Source organism: Rhinoraja longicauda, chromosome 4, assembly GCF_053455715.1.
Source record: "Rhinoraja longicauda isolate Sanriku21f chromosome 4, sRhiLon1.1, whole genome shotgun sequence".
NCBI classification, from domain to species: Eukaryota; Metazoa; Chordata; class Chondrichthyes; order Rajiformes; family Arhynchobatidae; genus Rhinoraja; species Rhinoraja longicauda.
In genome coordinates, this window is record NC_135956.1 from 57,390,000 (window position 1) to 57,408,559 (window position 18,560).

Below are 18,560 nucleotides of genomic sequence, written 5' to 3' on the forward strand. Positions count from 1 at the left end.
TGGCACTTATGGACATGGATGTTGTTGATGGGAGATTGGCTAGTCTCTCTTCCCATAATGCAACTCTAGTAACTTCAGCTTCAGCATTTGGTTCAACTTCGTTGAGGAAGCTTTTCCTGGACTTTAGCTGACTCTTTGTGGGTTCATGGCCGAATGGGAGAATGTCGTACATCTGTGGTCTGGCGATGGCGTTCTCTACTGCTTGCTGCACTGCGACGAATCTCTGGTGGCGCTATACCAGATAGTATGTATATGCTGTCAGTTGGTCCAAGACATCCAGAGATAAGGCGGCAGGTTGCATTGATGGCTGGATCAATCTTCTTAGCATGGGCTGATCTTTCCGAGACTGGGCATGCATACTTGAAATAAATGCAAGCTTTGAGTTTGCTTTCTTTACTACCAATTCGACTTGCAGATTAACTTTTGGGGAATCCTGCACCAACACTCTCAAGTCCGTTTGCACCTCTGATTTCTGGATTCTCTCCCCATTTAGAAAATAGTCTACGCCTTCATTCCTACAACCAAAATGCATGACTCCACACTTTGCTACACTATATTCCACGTCTCTGCCCGCTCTCCCAACCTGTCCAAGTCCTTCTGCAGAGTCCCTGCTTTCTCGATACTACCTGCCCTTCCACCTATTTTCGTATCATCTGCAAACGTGGCCACAAAGCCTTCAATACCCTCGTCCAAATCATTAATATACATCGTGAAGAGTAGCGGCCCCAGCACCGAGCCCCTGCAGTACTCCGCTAGTCACTGGCAGCCACCCAGAAAAAGCTCCCTTTATTGCCACTCTTTGACTTCTGCCATCCAGCCAACCTGCTATCTATGCTAATATCTGCCGAGGAAGGGTTGAAGATGAGTGAGGAAAGGTAGAAGGAAGGCAGGATTGTTTATGAAAGGAATGATGGAGATCCTGTCCCTTCAATACAAGCAAATTGCTTTAAACTAATGACTTATTATGGCTTCTGTTCTTGTGTATCTAATTAAGCTATCGAAAAACACGCAGCTTTTAGTGAATAAAATAAATGAGGAGATAACCTGACTTTCCTCGTGCAATTTTAACAATAAGTTCCAGCAAAATGAGTTGAAATGACTGTTGAGCCTTTGTTAATAGTCAATATAAGGTTACTTTAGTGTACCTCACACAGGTAATATAATGTGGCCTAATGGAATTTAGAAAAAAAAATGGAGGCATGGATTGAACATTTTCTAAATTTATGTGAAAAAATGTATACAGGGAACTGAACTACTATTTTACCAAGGACAGCGGATGTAGGCTGCCAGGTCACAGTTGGACATTTAAGAGATTTACTTTGGAAATGCTTTGTAATTTCCTCCAAAAAACAAACTATCAGAGAAGCTGATCAGGTCAGGCAGCATCTGTGGAGGGAAATGGACAGACTCAGGACCTCTCTTCTGACTGATAAGTCGTCTGTCCATTTCCATATAACCATATAACCATATAACAACTACAGCACGGAAACAGGCCCGTTCGGCCCTACCAGTCCACGCCGACCACTCTCCCTGACCGAGTCTCATCTACCTGCACTCAGACCATAACCCTCTAATCCCCTCTTATCCATATACCTATCCAATTTACTCTTAAATAATAAAATCGAGCCTGCCTCCACCACTTCCACCGGAAGCCCATTCCATACAGCCACCACCCTCTGAGTAAAGAAGTTACCCCTCATGTTACCCCTAAACTTTTGTCCCTCAATTCTGAAGCTATGTCCCCTTGTTGGAATCTTCCCCACTCTCAAAGGGAAAAGCCTACCCACGTCAACTCTATCCGTCCCTCTCAAAATTTTAAAAACCTCTATCAAGTCCCCCCTCAACCTTCTACGCTCCAAAGAATAAAGACCCAACCTGTACAACCTCTCTCTGTAGCTTAAGTGCTGAAACCCAGGCAACATTCTAGTAAATCTCCTCTGTACCCTCTCCATTTTGTCAACATCCTTCCTATAATTTGGCGACCAGAACTGCACACCATACTCCAGATTCGGCCTCACCAATGCCCTGTACAATTTTAACATTACATCCCAACTTCTATACTCGATGCTCTGATTTATAAAGGCAAGCATACCAAACGCCTTCTTCACCACCCTATCCACATGAGATTCCACCTTCAGGGAACAATGCACAGTTATTCCCAGATCCCTCTGTTCCACTGCATTCCTCAATTCCCTACCATTTACCCTGTACGTCCTATTTTGATTTGTCCTACCAAAATGCAGCACCTCACACTTATCAGCATTAAACTCCATCTGCCATCTTTCAGCCCACCCTTCCAAAAGGCCCAAGTCTCTCTGTAGACTTTGAAACTCTACTTCATTATTAACTACACCACCTATCTTAATATCATCTGCATATTTACTAATCCAATTTGCCACACCATCATCCAGATCATTAATGTAAATGACAAACAACAGTGGACCCAACACAGATCCTTGGGGTACTCCACTAGACACTGGCCTCCAACCTGACATACAATTGTCAACCATTACCCTCTGGTATCTCCCATTCAGCCATTGTTGAATCCATCTTGCAACCTCACTATTAATACCCAACGATTTAACCTTCTTAATCAACCTTCCATGTGGAACCTTGTCAAATGCCTTACTGAAGTCCATATAGACAACATCCACAGCCTTGCCCTTATCAATTTCCCTGGTAACCTCTTCAAAAAATTCAAGAAGATTAGTCAAACATGACCTTCCAGGCACAAATCCATGTTGACTGTTTCTAATCAGGCCTTGTTTATCCAAATAATTATATATATTGTCCCTAAGTATCTTTTCCATTAATTTTCCCACCACAGACGTCAAACTAACAGGTCTATAATTGCTAGGTTTACTTTTAGAACCTTTTTTAAACAAAGGCACAACATGCGCAATGCGCCAATCTTCCGGCACCATCCCCGTTTCTAATGACGTTTGAAATATTTCCGTCATAGCCCCTGCTATTTCTGCACTAACTTCCCTCAATGTCCTAGGGAATATCCTATCAGGACCTGGAGACTTATCCACTTTTATATTTTTCAAAAGTGTCCGTACCTCATCTTCTTTAATCCTCATAATTTCCATCACTACTCTACTTGTTTCGCTTACCTCACATAATTCAATATCCTTCTCCTCGGTGAATACCGAAGAAAAGAAATTGTTTAATATCTCCCCCATTTCTTCTGGCTCAGCACATAGCTGTCCACTCTGACTCTCTAATGGACCAATTTTATCCCTCGCTATCCTTTTGCTATTGACATATCTGTAGAACCCCTTGGGGTTTACTTTTACATTACTTGCCAAAGCAGCCTCATATCTTTTTTTCGCTTTTCTAATTTCCTTCTTAAGATTCCTTTTACATTCTTTATATTCCTCAAGAACCTCATTTACTCCCTGCCGCTTATATTTATTGTATATCTCCCTCTTTTTCCGAACCAAGTGTCCAATTTCCCTGGAAAACCACGGCTCTTTCAAATTATTATTCTTTCCTTTCCACCGAACAGGGACATAAAGACTCTGTACTCTCAAAATTTCACCTTTAAATATCCTCCATTTCTCTATTATATCCTTTTCATAAAACAAAAAGTTTCCCTTCAAGATGTTACCTGACCCGCCGGGTTCTTCGAGCATTTGGCTTTTATTTGTTTGTATGATTTTTGATTGGGTATTCCAGTGTATGCAGACTCATGTCTCCAAACCAATCTCTTCTATTGATACTTGTACAATGAAACTTTATCAAACAATATAACATCCATTTCTATTTAATTAAAAAAATAATCCCTTTCTTTTCTGCCTACAGTATAATAAGAATTCCCTTGCCTGTAGAGTTTGCACCCACTGGAGTATTACTGTTGAAACAAGAACTTCCCATAGGGATGTATCACAACCTGTAACATTGAATTCAATATTCAGTTTGAGTTATGCAAAATCACAATACAGATGTTTTTTTAGGAACGCAACTCTTTCATAATGTGGTGATGCACTATACTTCCAACATTGCAGCACTCATAGATTCATAGAAATCTACATCACAGAGATGAGATGTTCCAGCCCACCTTGTCCATGCCAACTGTGATACTTATCTACGCTAATCCAATTTCCTGTATTAGGCCTGTATCGCTCTATGCCTTTCCATTCCATGTAACTTTTATGTATTGTAATTTTTCCTGCATTCACCACCTCCTCTGAGAGCTAGTTCCAGATATGCACCATCCTCTGTGTGAAAAACATACACTTAGATCTTCAAATTTTGTTCCTCTCACCTTAAACCTGTGCACTATCGTTCTAGACTCCCCTGCCCTGGGAAAGAGATTCTGACTATCCTATCTATGGTCCCCATAATTTTTTAAGCCCCTACAATGTTACCCCTCAGCTTCCTACATTCAAGTGAGAATAAATCAAACCAATCCACTATCTCCCTAAAAGACTATAGTCCTCAATTCCAGGCAATAGTTTGATAAATCTCTTCTACACCCTCTCTATTGGTGCCATATCCATCCTGCAGCATATCAACCAGAACTGACCTTGGATTTCTTAACCTTCTGGATAACCTATAATGGAGGACTAGGTCAGAAGCCCTACTAAAGTCCATGTAAACCATGTTTACTGCCTCTGCCTTCATTAGTTTTCTTAGTTACTTCCTCAAAAACCCAAATCAGATTTATGAGGCATGATCTCCCCTGCCAAAAACCATGCTGCCTCATCCTCATCAGTTCCTCATTTCCAAGTAAACATAAATCCTGTCCCTTACAACTTCTCTAATAAAGTTGCAAAAATCTCAGTCAGAGCCCCAGCAATCTCTCCCCTAGTTTCTCTTAGCATCTTGAGATAGGCCCCACCAGACCCTGGGAATTTATCTCCCAAATGTACACCAATGTTTAAGCACTCCCTCCTTCCTGATACAGACCCCTCCTTGAACATTCCAGCTTCCACTTCCTTCTCCCTGACTAAATAACATTGAGAAATATTAATTTAAGATCACTCTCACGTCCCCTGGCTCCACACATAGATTACTAATCTTTTCTTCAGAGTTGTGTTTAAGTGTTATTCCAGATGTTGAAACACTCCTCCAGTGTTTGAACTCCCAACATCAAGATCAAAGTTGAATGGTTCTATGGACCCAAAGCTAATTATTATTTTCAGAGTGCATGGATATATAAATAAGTTGTGACCAAAGCAAATATGGAACTTAAGTTTAAAGTACTAAATGAGTTTTAAAGAGATCCATTAAAACAAATATTTCATTGTCAATTGTTTAATTTCATTTACTAGATAGATGGTGGATATAGAAACATAGAAATAGGTTATGGCACCAATGGAGAAACAAATACAGATCTTTCCCCAGCTACGAATGCCCAACCTACTGTACATATGTACATTGTACAGTACAACAGCCTTCTGTACATATGTGATTATTTTGGAGACCGACAGGATGCATGGGGTGGATTATCTGGCTGCTGTGGAGCTGCAGGCATCTTCTGCCAGGTGGGAACAGGGCATTTCATGTCCTTTCTCCCTCCACACCCAGTCAACAAGAGCCACAACCATCAGAGGCTGCGCGAGCCTAGTAGAGCCGGGAGTGCCAAGCAGATTCACTTGCTCACTCATCGAGTCAGTGAGGCCAGCTGGTGGACATTCTTCCCGCGCCTACACGCTCTCCCCTCACAGCTGTTTCTGTGATCCTTTCCCACACACAGCTTTTTGTCATTTCCTACTTATAAACTGTGTAGATTACGAAACAGTTCCCAGGAACAGAACCCTGTCATAATCTGGGGACTGCCTATAATAGTACCTGCAAAATGCTTTTAGTAATACAGTGCCACCCTGTGGAGATGAATGACAAAGGAACTGAAGCTCAGTTGGTTCATCCGAGAAGATGTACAAGTTACAGGCCAACAGATTTTCTTCCAGATTTACCATCATTCCGATCAAATTCTGCTACTCATTTGTTAATCATTACCAAATTTCCTCATACAATCCTCTCACAGCCCCATCATTCATCCTACTTGTATCTGTTCTGTTTGAACTGCCTGCTGAAAATCTGTTCCCTCTATTGGTTCCTGTCAATGAAATCACCGTTAAATATCTATCGACTTCCCGTCACTCCCACCTTCCCCACTTCCTCTTCACCCGGGCATCTATATGCCTCAATACTGCTTCTGCTTTATTCCCCTCATGATCCTTGGTGTTCCTTGGAAATACATCATTTTACGTTTTTCAGATAAGAAAATGGAACACATTCTTTAGGTTCTGTATCTCATAGTTTAATGTGTTCATGTTTTCAGTCTTAAAGAAATCACAAATCTGATTTTGATTTTCAAAACATCATCAAAACAAATGATAAATGCATTTCAGTTTGAAATTTCTTACCTCAAATTAAGATCCAAATTAATTCAAAAATCCATTCAGAACTGCTGCCATTTACCACCAAAATCCAGACTGACTAACTTTTTAATAATTAAAGATTATGATATTGGATAATGTTGTCATGATCTTTTCCAGATATTCATAATTTATTTGCCTTATTTGGTAACTTGTATCATCTGAATAATAATAGCCTGGAAACTTTTTTTCCTCAATTATTCAGAATGTTCTTGATAGTAGATAAACATTTTAGCCTTTGGGATGAGGATTGGCATCCAGACTGCTGACATCGATTCTGGCAGCTGTTGCCCATTTACATCAACAACTTTTCAAAAACATATGGGTCTTGGGAGTGCACAAGACTTTTTGGTTGCAGTTCGCTAACCCTACTGGTACAACCTTGGTGATGAACAAGATTGCAGAGTTTCTGGTGTGGCTTTAATGATTGTGTATCAACCTGGGATTTTTTTTTTTATAACTTCAAACTATTTTTCAGGGGTAAGTGTGAAGACGTGAAAGAAACAAGCAATTCCACCCGTTTAGACCATGCCAGTCTATTTGGTTAGAGTAAAGCAAGGCCAGCTTGGGTTTCCATATTAGTATGTAGTGGAAATACATCCGGAAAATGATGAACAAAAAATAGACTTGGTTTAAATTAATCTGATTTCCAGACGCACCTTTATTTCTATCTTTATATTTTCTTTCCTCTTCATCATCAGAGTCCTCTACTTCTTTGATAACCATTTTTTTCCCTTTTTTCTGTGATTTCACACGAGGTTCCAAGTTTTCCAGCTTCTGCTCAAGTTCCTGAAGCAAAGTCTGGAAATGAATGTGGGAGGATAATCACATTGAACTGTATGCGTTTATTTTAGCAGATGATGCAAATTATCTATATTTTACTTCAACCATCTGTCCGTTTACAATCCCCAATCAAACAAAGAAATGCAAGTTTCACTAGGTCACATTGTACAAGAAGGTTTACTCGGATTGATGAAGTGATATTTTTTGTACAGTTGTCCACTAAAGAATTGCTGCACAATTAACTCTCAGCTGTGTTGGTAGGAACTGCAGATGTTGGTTTAAACCAAAGATAGACACAAAAAGCTGGAGTAACTCAGCGGGTCAGGCAGCATCTCTTAGAAGATCTGTTTCCAGAGAATAGTACAGAAAACGTCTTGCACTCTCCAAAGGTCCAGGATATCATATTTACAGAACAGCATTTTAAAATACTGATGACAAACATAATGTAGTGAAGAGGAATTTAGTTTTTAAAAATCTATATTCTTCCTAATTTTAACCACATAACGTTTATGTAATTTGTATACATATTTCTTTTCATCATGCTGTCTTACATTTCCCAAATATATGATCAAGTATGATAAAGTTCCAGTTCTGTTTCATACTGAAGACTTCCTCGTTCTTACCTTTACTGTGGAATTATCTGGTTCTGCTTGCAACACTTTCTTCAAGTCATCTGTTGCTGCTCGATATTTGCCCAAATGTTTATAAACAGTAGCACGACGCTGATATGCTGCGAAAAAAATAAGAGCTACATGACATGCACTATATTAATAACCACTGTTAGAAATTCAATAAATCTCTGCAGATTATAATTTTGTCATCTATATCATGTTTACATTAAGAACGATGTCTTACCATCAATTATTATTTCATTGCCATCTCCATCAAACTAGCGTATGACTACCTCTACATAATATTCAATTGCATATACATATATACATACATACATATGTACATACATACTGTACAAGACTAACCCAGATGCAGATGACTGATTCACCTGTTGACACTCCAAAGTCTTTCCACCTGCAAGACAAGGAGAGTGTTGGAATGTTCTCCACCTGGATGAGAACTCCAACAAGCTTGACACAATCTACGGCAATGCATTTATTCCCTTCACCACTGCAGTTATGGCATGTAGCATCCACATTCTAGTTACCTGCCTGGGATTTTCTGACAGCACCTCCCAAACCTACAAACTTTATCATCCGTAAATACAAGGGCTTCAAGCATATGGCAATGCCACCTCATATAGGTCTCCTTTTTAGTTGCACAATACTTTGCACTGTCATACGTTCATTGTGGCTGACTCTGTCTTGGTCTGCTCTCCCTAATAGTATTGTGGGAGCGTCTTCACAAAACGACTTAAGTGATTCAAGAAAATGCCTCACGACCACCTATCCAGGGTTGTTAAGGAAAGGCAATAAATGCTAACTTAGGGGTTGAGGCCCAGATCCCAAATTATAAATAAAAACAAATTCTATAATGACCTCCCTAAATGTATGTACTTTTTCTTCTTTTAGCATCTATAATGTTCTAAATAATAGGGTGGCATGGTGGTGCAGCTGGGAGAGCTGTTACCTCACAGCATCAGAGACCTGGGATCAATCCTGACTTCGGCTGCTATCTTTGTGGAGGTTGCACGTTCTCCCTGTAACTGCGTGAATTTCCCCCAGGTTCTCCGGGTTTCCTCCCAACATGTCAAAGATGTGCGGGTTTATAGGTTAATTGGCCTCTTTGGTGCATAGGGAATGAAGAAGAAAGTGGGATGATATAGAACTAGTGTGAATAAGTGATCGATGGTCAGCATGGACTCAGTGGGCTGAAGGGCCTGTTTCCATGTTGTATCTCTAACCTAAATTAAAACCCATCACTTTTTCAATCACCAATTTTACTATCTCATTTGGCTTTGTGTACATTTTTGAATGGCTAAGTTCCTGTGTGTACCTTAGAAAGTATCTCTACATTAAAAGGTGCAATGAAATTAGAAATCATAATAAAAAATTATCTTTCCTAATAAAATATATTGTCCCAGATTACTCTAGATCGGGCTCATTACCCTAAATTACTGACCATGGTACCTACCCGCATCTAACAACATGGTCTAAATAAGTAGGGTTGGCTAATCTGACCCTCTGTACTCCAGAGTTTCATCCAATGAAAGTGGAGCAGGCTGGAAGCAGCAATTAGGACTCAAGTCAGTAGATCTAGTGTACCCTGATGGTCTTTTGACAATTCACTGATGTCAAAATACTTAAGACTCTTTAAATGTCTTGACAACCGGTGAGAGGTAAAAGATTTACAGGAAACCTGCGAAGCAAATTTTTCACACAGAGGGTGGATGATATATCGACTATTACAGCATTTAGGACACTTGGATAGGTTCGTGAATGGGAATGGTTACTGGCCAAATGCAGGGAAATACGAATAGCTCGGGAAGGCATCTTGGTCAGCATGATTGAGTTGGGCTGAAAGGCCTGTTTCCAAGCTGTATAATACTTTTTTTTGTGGCATCCGTCCATCTGTGAGAGATGATGGTGCGGCTTGGCGTTGTCCTGCTTGGAGAGGGGGATTTTTCATCTGTGGTTACATCTCACTGTGCCCAGCAAGGATGAATTGTCTTCTCCATTTGATTTGGCCGCTGAGCTTGGGCAGGTAAATGGGAATACAAACTTGCCCTGCATCTGTATTCCCCTCTCGACCTGGTAGGCTGATTCCAGAGGAACGGCGAGGCTCCTACTCGGTTGCAGGAGTTGCCGGAAGGTGGACGCACGAGGGATCAGCCAACCGTCTTTAGGGACTCCAGCTCCAGTGCCTTTGGCTCTCCCGAGCCTTACCCACAAGGCAGCGGGGTGCTATTTAACCCATAGCTGGGACCTGGTTGATGGACGTCAGGACGTGTCCTGGCCTGCACGTCGTATCTCTTGGGGCCAGAGTTCCTCTGAGATCCCCGCGCAGTTTAGCCTGGGACTGAAGGTGGCCCCAGTTACCATGTGTTGCCACAATGAGGCACTGCGAGAGTCTTGATGATGCAGAGGTTATGTACTGGCAGGGGGAGTCTTACGCTCTCGGCTTCCTTTTTCGCAAAAATGCTAGCCAGCCACATCTGGATTTATACCAGGGCACTAGACACATGCAACACCCAGTGGCTCGTGCCACCAACACAACAATACTGTACAACAATGTATAATACCATCACTCTATAATTCATATAGATTTAAATAATTAAAACATTATAAAAACATTTTATTAAAAATATCTTTCGATGTACAAGCTAGGAGGTGAGAGGCGAACTGATTGGCAAGATAGAATGGATGGTGGTTCCCAGAGAACTGCTAGACTCTGGGGTGAGCACAATTTGGCCCAATGAGGCAACTTTGCAAGCAAATGTTACCAACCCCAGGCACATAATTTCACAAATAGCTCAGAATGAAGTCTTTGCCAAAGTAATCCCATCAGGTATAAGTGTCCTTTAAAAGTACATGGTTATTTGACACATAAATTACTGATTTGCACCCAGTTGAAATTATACAACCAAGTGAGGGATGTGGGCCAGGTGCAGGTAAGTGGGACTAGCTCAGTTTGGCAGCTTGTTTGACATGGACAAGTGGGGCTGAAGGGCCTGCCTCCCTGCTGTATAGCTCTATGACAAGATTCTGGAATTCATGCTGAAAGAGATAATGTTGCCCTTAACAACAGAACCAGAAGTGAATATTATAAGCCTCAAGGAATGCAAATTCAAAACTAATTTGCAGAAATTATTCTTCAGTGGACAAGATACAAATCTTTGGAGACTGAGAAAATACTTGATTTGGATTCATTCAAATGGAAATTAGATAAATGTCTTTCTGAAAAATAAAATTGTTGGATGTGGCAGAACAAAAATCTACAGTGCCCTCCATAATGTTTGGGACAAAGACCCATCATTTATTTATTTGCCTCTGTACTTTTTGTGTCTATCGTTTGTGTCTATCTTTGGTTTAAACCAACAGTGTTGCTGAACAAAGAGATCTGGGGGTACAGGTGTACGGTTCCCTAAAAGTGATTAATCAGATAGATATTGCAGTGAAAATGGCGTTTGGTACACTTGCCTTCATTGGGAGGAAGTAATGAGTCCAAATGTTGTCACATAATGTTGCAGCTGTAAACGCCATTGGTAAGATCAATCTCAGAGTTCAGTGTGCAATTCTGGCCACCCAGCCATAGGAAGGATGCCATTAAGTTGGAAAGGGTGCTAAAGAGATTCATCAGGATGTTACCTGAACTTGACTTGAGTTATAGGAAAAGGTTGGATATGGTGGGACTTTTCTCTTTGGAGGGTAGAAGGTAAGGGATAACCTTATTGAGGTGTGGATAAGGGACATGGATAAGGTGAACCCTCACAGTCTTTTTCCAGGATAGAGAATTCTAAAACTAGAGCCATAGCATAAGATGAGAGGGGAGAGATGTAAGAGAGATCTCAGGGGTAACCTTTTCATTCAGAGAGTAATCTGAATTTGGACTCAGCTGGCAGTGGACACTGTCAATTGTCCAAAAAATTGCCCTAAAACCAATGCTGCCCTCAATGTACCAATTACCTGGTGAAGTCAGAGACGCTTGCTCTTTGAAGGAAATCAATCTATACAAACAACCCAACTTCTCACTCTCTCAGTTTTCATCAACCTATTAACATAATAAAGGGACAGAGATAGAATTTGCTTCCAAGTTGCTATCAGTTGATAAGTATTTTATGTTTGCATTACTCACCTTTCAAATTGCCAGGATCTAATTCCAATACTTTTTCAATGTCATCAAGGGCCTTCTGCCATTCCTGAAGCTTAATTTCTGTTTGAGCTCGATTGTTAAATGCAGTGGCATTTGGTATCACTGAAATGCTTCTGGATTTAGGTGAGGTGAGGGGAGGGGGAATAAATAAAATAATGAATAAGTACACATATCCTCAGGGAAAAAAAGGTTCTTCTGATATAAAATTAGAAATACTGCACACTTAGTGCCAAAACAGCGATTATTTAAGTGATTGATTGCATTAATAAAAGAGATGCAGTTGAGAATTTGTTTAAGTGCTTGCTAATGTCATATATATCTATGCCAATGCAGGTCATAATCTCTGGCCGGTCACACTCTCCACTCAGAATTTTCCTCAGTTCTTCATATATGTCCCTCATCCTTCACCAAGGAGCCAACAAATCATCCTTGAGGCATAACTACATTTACAAAAATACCTCTTTTCCCACTAAATTTCCTTTTACTAAAGCTTTTCTCTTCTTCATCTGTTTAAATAAAGCACACTGCTGATACACTTAAACTCCAGAGCACCATAGTATTATCAACTACAACACAAAGCAAGTGCAATTACATCATATTTTCACATACGATCTTGTGAGGCCTGAATCATTTGAGGCCAGCGATTTGAATGAATCAGATGACTATATGGCAATGTTCATAGACAATAGACTATTGCAGGAGTAGGCCATTCGGCCCTTCGAGCCAGCACCGCCATTCAATGTGATCATGGCTGATCATTCTCAATCAGTACCCCGTTCCTGCCTTCTCCCCCTACCCCCTGACTCTGCTATCCTTAAGAGCTCTATCTAGCTCTCTCTTGAATGCATTCAGAGAATTGGCCCCCACTGCCTTCTGAGGCAGAGAATTCCACAGATTCACAACTCTCTGAGTGAAAACTCATATTTTGTTCACTCTATCTTCACAATAATCTCACAGGATAACTCGACATATAATTTAAGATAATTTCATAAACAGGTCATTTTTTCGGTTAAATAGAAATTAAACAAAAATAATATTTGGAATATATTCTGATTTTTAATCATTTTCTCTAAAAAAAATAGGATCGCCAGGTAGATTCTTATCCACTCCGTTAAAACATACAAAAGGCAGAGCTGCAGGGAAAATTCTTTCTTTTAAACTCTTACAATGGATAAATAAGTGCATACAGGGTACATCCCAAAAATGTGACTTCATTCCATCACAGCAACATGGTGAACTTCCAAATCAACGCAGAGTTTTCATTTTAGGTGTAACTGATCGTTGCCATCAACCTCAGAATGCATGATATTTAAGAAAAAATAATCAAGCTGCATTATTCTAAACTAACAGTGGTAGTGAGCCTCTTATCTTCCTGCCTCCAACCAGATACCCCTGGAAGGACAGATCCTCTCTAACAAACAGAAGCTGGAATTGGTCATCCAATCTGTTTTTCTCCCAATTCCCTGAATATTCACAAATCTATTAATCTCTGTTTGAATATAGAGTGCCTTCCATAGCCATCTTGAGTAGAATTACAATTCACAAGGTGACATTTTTTTAAAACTTTTAGTTTAGAATAGTGAACCTTGTTTTGAAGCTCTGACCCCCATTTCTAGACAGTCCAGTCAGGTAGTATGTCATCCCTGCATTAGCCTTTCAAGCCCCACAGCAATTACACATGTTTCAATGAAACCACCTCTCATTCTTCTAAACCCAAGAGTATAGACCCAATGTATTTAATCCCTCCTTATAAAATAAAACTTTCATCCCAGGAGTCAATCCAATTAATTTATGTTGTACTCTTCCTATAAGCAGTATATTCTTCCTTGGATAGAGAAACAGATATCTACATTATAATCCAGGAAATAGTCTCACCTGAGTACATTGTAGTAGGATATCTTTAAAACAGTACTCCAATCCTCTTGCATTGAAATTACATGCCATGCTAAAAGCTTGCTCCAACCACACATTAATTTCAGTGATTCATGTACAACAGCATCAAGGTCTGTCTGATCACCAGTATTTTTCAATATCTCAGCATTTTAAAATAGAGCACAGAAAAAGCCCCTTTGGCAAATTTGTCCATGCTGAAAGGCTGGAGCGATTGGGCTTGTATACACTGGAATTTAGAAGGATGAGGGGGGATCTTATTGAAACATATAAGATAATTAGGGGATTGGACACATTAGAGGCAGATAACATGTTCCCAATGTTGGGGGAGTCCAGAACAAGGGGCCACAGTTTGAGAATAAGGGGTAGGCCATTTAGAACGGAGATGAGGAAGAACTTTTTCAGTCAGAGGGTGGTGAAGGTGTGGAATTCTCTGCCTCAGAAGGCAGTGGAGGCCAGTTCGTTGGATGCTTTCAAGAGAGAGCTGGATAGAGCTCTTAAGGATAGCGGAGTGAGGGGGTATGGGGAGAAGGCAGGAACGGGGTACTGATTGAGAGTGATCAGCCATGATCGCATTGAATGGCGGTGCTGGCTCGAAGGGCTGAATGGCCTACTCCTGCACCTATTGTCTATTGTCTATTATTGTCTGACCAAGGCATCTATCAGAGCATGTTCCATTTGCCTCTATTTGGCCCCTATTCTTTCAAACATTTTCTATCCATATACCTGACCAAATGACTTTTAAAGTGTAATTGCGCCCTGCCAGCGCGTTCCACAAACCCACCATTCTCTGTGTGAAAAACATGTTCCTCAGGTCTCTTTATATCTTTCCCTCCCAAGTTAACCTAGTTTAGAACTCCCCTACCTTGGGAAAAAGACTATGCGCATTCATCTTATCTATTATCTATCCCCATCATGATGTTATGTCACTTTCCACTCAAGGAAAAGCAGTTCATCATATCCAGTCTCGCCTAATAACCAAAGCCTGCCAGTCTTGACAACATCCTTGAGAATCTTTCTTGCACCCACTCTAAATTAATTATACTTTACCATCCTATTGTTTGGTGACCAGAACTCCACACAATACTCCAAGTGCAATCTTACCAATGTCTTATACAATTGTAACATGATGTTCTAACTCTTTTACCCAATGGCCCAATCGATGAAGGCAGACACTTTCCTCACCAACATGTCTAAACATGCTCTCACTTTCAAGGAATGATGTACTATACCCTTAGGTCACTCTGTTCCTCAACTCTCCCCAGGGCCCTGCCATTCACTTTCTAATGTCATGTCCTTAATTAACGTCCCAAAATATATCACTTTGCACTTGTCTGAGTTCAATTCCATCTACCATTTCTTTGCCCACCCTCTTGGTTAATTAATGTCCTGTTGTAATCTTAAACGCCTTTGTCACTGAGCACTGCACTGCCAATGTTGCTGTCATGCACAAACTTACTACTCGTGCTACCTATATTCTCATCCAAATTGTTAATCTATATGACAAACACAAGGGGATCGAGATCGGATCCATGCGACACACCACAGGTCAAAGGCCTCCATTCTGAAAAACATCCCGCAACCATCAACCTTTGATTCTTTCCACCAAGCCAATTTTATTTCCAATTGGCTAGCTCACTCTGGATCCCATGTGATCTAACCTTCTGGACAAGCTTACCATGCGAAACACAAGTCACCCTCTAGTCTTCTGGTACCTCACCCGTAGCTAACAATGATACAAAAATCTCTACCAGGGCCCCAGCACTTTCGTCCCTTGTTTCCCATAATGTCGTACATTACACTCGGTCATGCCCAGGGGTTTTAACCACCTTTACGTCCCTCAAGATCGCCACCATCTCCTCTTTCATGACGTCAATAAGTTTCAAGACCTCACTGTACTCTTTTGTGAACTCACAAGCTTCCAAACCTTCTCCATAATAGTCAAATAGTATATCACTCTTGTGCTAGTCAAGTAGCATTCCATCAAGATTAATTCAAAGCAAAAATATGTGTTTTTCCACCAAAGTAGACAATCTTACATTTGTCCATTGTTTTTAACCACAGTTTGGGAGTGCTATTTCCGTTAAATTATACGTATTTGTCTTAAGTTAAATATGTGCATCTATCTGTTGTTAAGAAAACATTCCAGTTGTGCTTGAGGTGCATGATATAAATACAAATAATTTAAAAATATATACTTTAAAAAATTAAGCATAGATGAAAGTACCTGGTGTAATAAAGCAAAGCTTCTTTGAGGTCCCCAGCTCGGAAAGCTTCATTACCTTTATCCTTTTCTCGATTAGCTAAAACCACTTTTTCTTGGTCAGTCAAGCCTGAGGAAAGAAGTTATATCCAAACCTATAACTGCATGAGGTTGGGTAGGGTGAAGTTATCATGGCAATGAAAACACATATTAAGAGTAAGATATGTTTCATAAATTTTGAGCCATGTCTTTATGGCATTCATTATACAAGTTTCTAGTGGCAATACTCATATTTTAAAAAACTGAGCTAACATAAAGTCAGATTATCTGTCTTTTAGATGCTTCTGATGCTCTTTCCCTCCTACAATGTAGATACAAATCCTGATTACGTTCTTAGTCTTAGTTTCTAATTCTGGACTGTTGCTCAAACCTTTTTCAAGATGAGGGGCAAAAACAAGAAACAAGACATTTAACGAAGTAGTCATGCATGCAAGTACATGATCTTCTCTGATCAAATAATAATTACCTGTTGTGTCAATTTTCATCCCTATTCCAGAAATGGAATCGTTGAAAATAGTTTTAGATTTAATTTCTTGCTTGTCTTCATCGATTTTGGCACATTCGTGTTCCGCATCAAATCTGGTATCAAAATTCAGAACAATGTTAACTTTAACTTGAGACGAATCATATTATTCCTCAAAAACAAAAAAATACATGCAAAATTTAAGTTTGAATGAATAACACACATGGATTCCAAATCTGTAACTTACAATAATATTTTCTCACTCATTTGATTACTGTGCCTTATTTCAAAACAGATGTAATGTAACAAAACTAATGTCTATTCTACACATAGCATTTGAACTAAGAGCATAAATATAAGTAAATTAGTATGATCTGACAGCCATTACAGTTACATAGGGACAACATTACAGGTTGACCTGAATATTGTAAGGTAGGTGACGTTTAGGAAGGACAAGAAGCTAAGAAAAGTTGGAAATGTAGCAATGTTAAAAAATGAAAGTCAATAGACGTGGATGACCTAAGATTAGGAAACCAGGATATGGAAGCAGTTAAGGTGAATGTGGGAAATAATAATGGCAAGAAGTCTCTTGTGGGGATGTAGTGCACGTTTCCCAAAAGCAACCGCTCAATACGAAATACTAGTTTAAAAAAAGTGATTATCGGAGCTTGTCACAAAGACACAAGGATATTGAGTCTGAAGAAGGGTCTTGACCCAAAACTTCACCCATTCCTTCTCTCTAGATATGCTGCCTGTCCCACTGAGCTACTCCAGCATTTTGTGTCTATCTTAGATACAAGGATAATATGGCCAATTTTATTCCATATACTGGTAGGAAAAATAAGATGGGCAAATCCAGCCTAGATGAGGAGTTCAGGGGTCAAGACTCATATTTTAAACTTACATTATGGAAACTATCTGGGCACGAAAGCAGAGCAAAGTAATCTAGCAAATTCAGCTGAGGGGATCAATCGTGAAGCATTGACAAATCTTTCAAAACACCGAGGATATATTTCAATGAGAAAGACGTGTTCTAAGGAAGGACCCAGAGGTCAAGTAAAAAAAGTTAAAGTTTGCTTCAAGAAAAAGTATATACTAGTGCAAAATCAAGTTAGAAGATTGTATAAAATAAACAAACAGCAAAGACTGAGACTACAAGATTAACCATTAAGAAATAAATTCACTTCCTATGCTTACGAGATATATCAAGTAGTATGCTACAGGAAGTGGTGCTGGGACTTCAACATTTTACAATGTTTTGAATGAAGGCACCAAAGGTCATGTTTGCCAAATTTGGTGATGACATAAAGACAGGTAGAAAAGTAAATTGTGAAGAACTGTAAGGAAGCTACGATATAGAACTGGCAAATAAATGTTCATGATTCCTAAAAGGCTAATGTGCAGGTTCCGCAAGTAATTAAGGTCTTATTGTTTACTGTTAGAGTAATTGAATACAAAACATTGAGGTCATGCTTCAGAGGATACAAGTGGAGCCTGCCTGATATTTCTGCACAAGTGAGCATGGTTGAGCCCACATCTATTGTATACATGGTTGAGCCCGCATGGTTGTATATACGGTTCTTATTAAAATAAAGGTTTAAGGGCATAGGAAGCAGTTCAGAGAAGGGATATATTAGTCTGATATTAGGTGGGCAGGTCATCTTGTCAGAAAATATCAGGCAGTGTAGATTTGTATCCTCTGGAGTTTTGAAAAGTGAAAGGCAATTGAATTAAACATATAAGATCCTAAGGGCAGCAGATGAAAATGAAATTTCTTTCAGAGTAGGCAGTCTTTGGAACTGTCTTTTCAAAAATTGGCAAAAGCTGCCTTTGAATATCTTCAAAACAGGTAGCTGAATTCTTGGTAAAGGAGGTGGTGTAATAAAAGGCAGAGTTGAGATTACAGTCAGATCAACCATGATTATTTTTATCTGTTGATACAGACTTGTGGAATGGTTTTAAATTTAACAGTTATCCTACAAATTGTTATCCTTTGCTCAATTTGCTG

At 39.8% G+C, this 18,560-nt stretch overlaps 1 protein-coding gene across 3 annotated transcripts in view; it reads right to left on the minus strand.

Moving 5' to 3' along the window:
• LOC144592783 (sperm-associated antigen 1-like) overlaps positions 1-18,560 on the minus strand; it is a 96,638-nt gene that overhangs the window by 41,457 nt on the left and 36,621 nt on the right. For all 3 annotated transcript variants that reach the window (XM_078397793.1, XM_078397795.1, XM_078397796.1), the window contains 5 exons: positions 16,556-16,668; positions 16,054-16,159; positions 11,919-12,049; positions 7,796-7,902; positions 7,049-7,190 (listed from right to left, as the gene is read on the minus strand). In XM_078397793.1, coding sequence (XP_078253919.1) covers positions 7,049-7,190; positions 7,796-7,902; positions 11,919-12,049; positions 16,054-16,159; positions 16,556-16,668 — 599 coding nt within the window. The remainder of the gene's footprint in view (positions 1-7,048; positions 7,191-7,795; positions 7,903-11,918; positions 12,050-16,053; positions 16,160-16,555; positions 16,669-18,560) is intronic.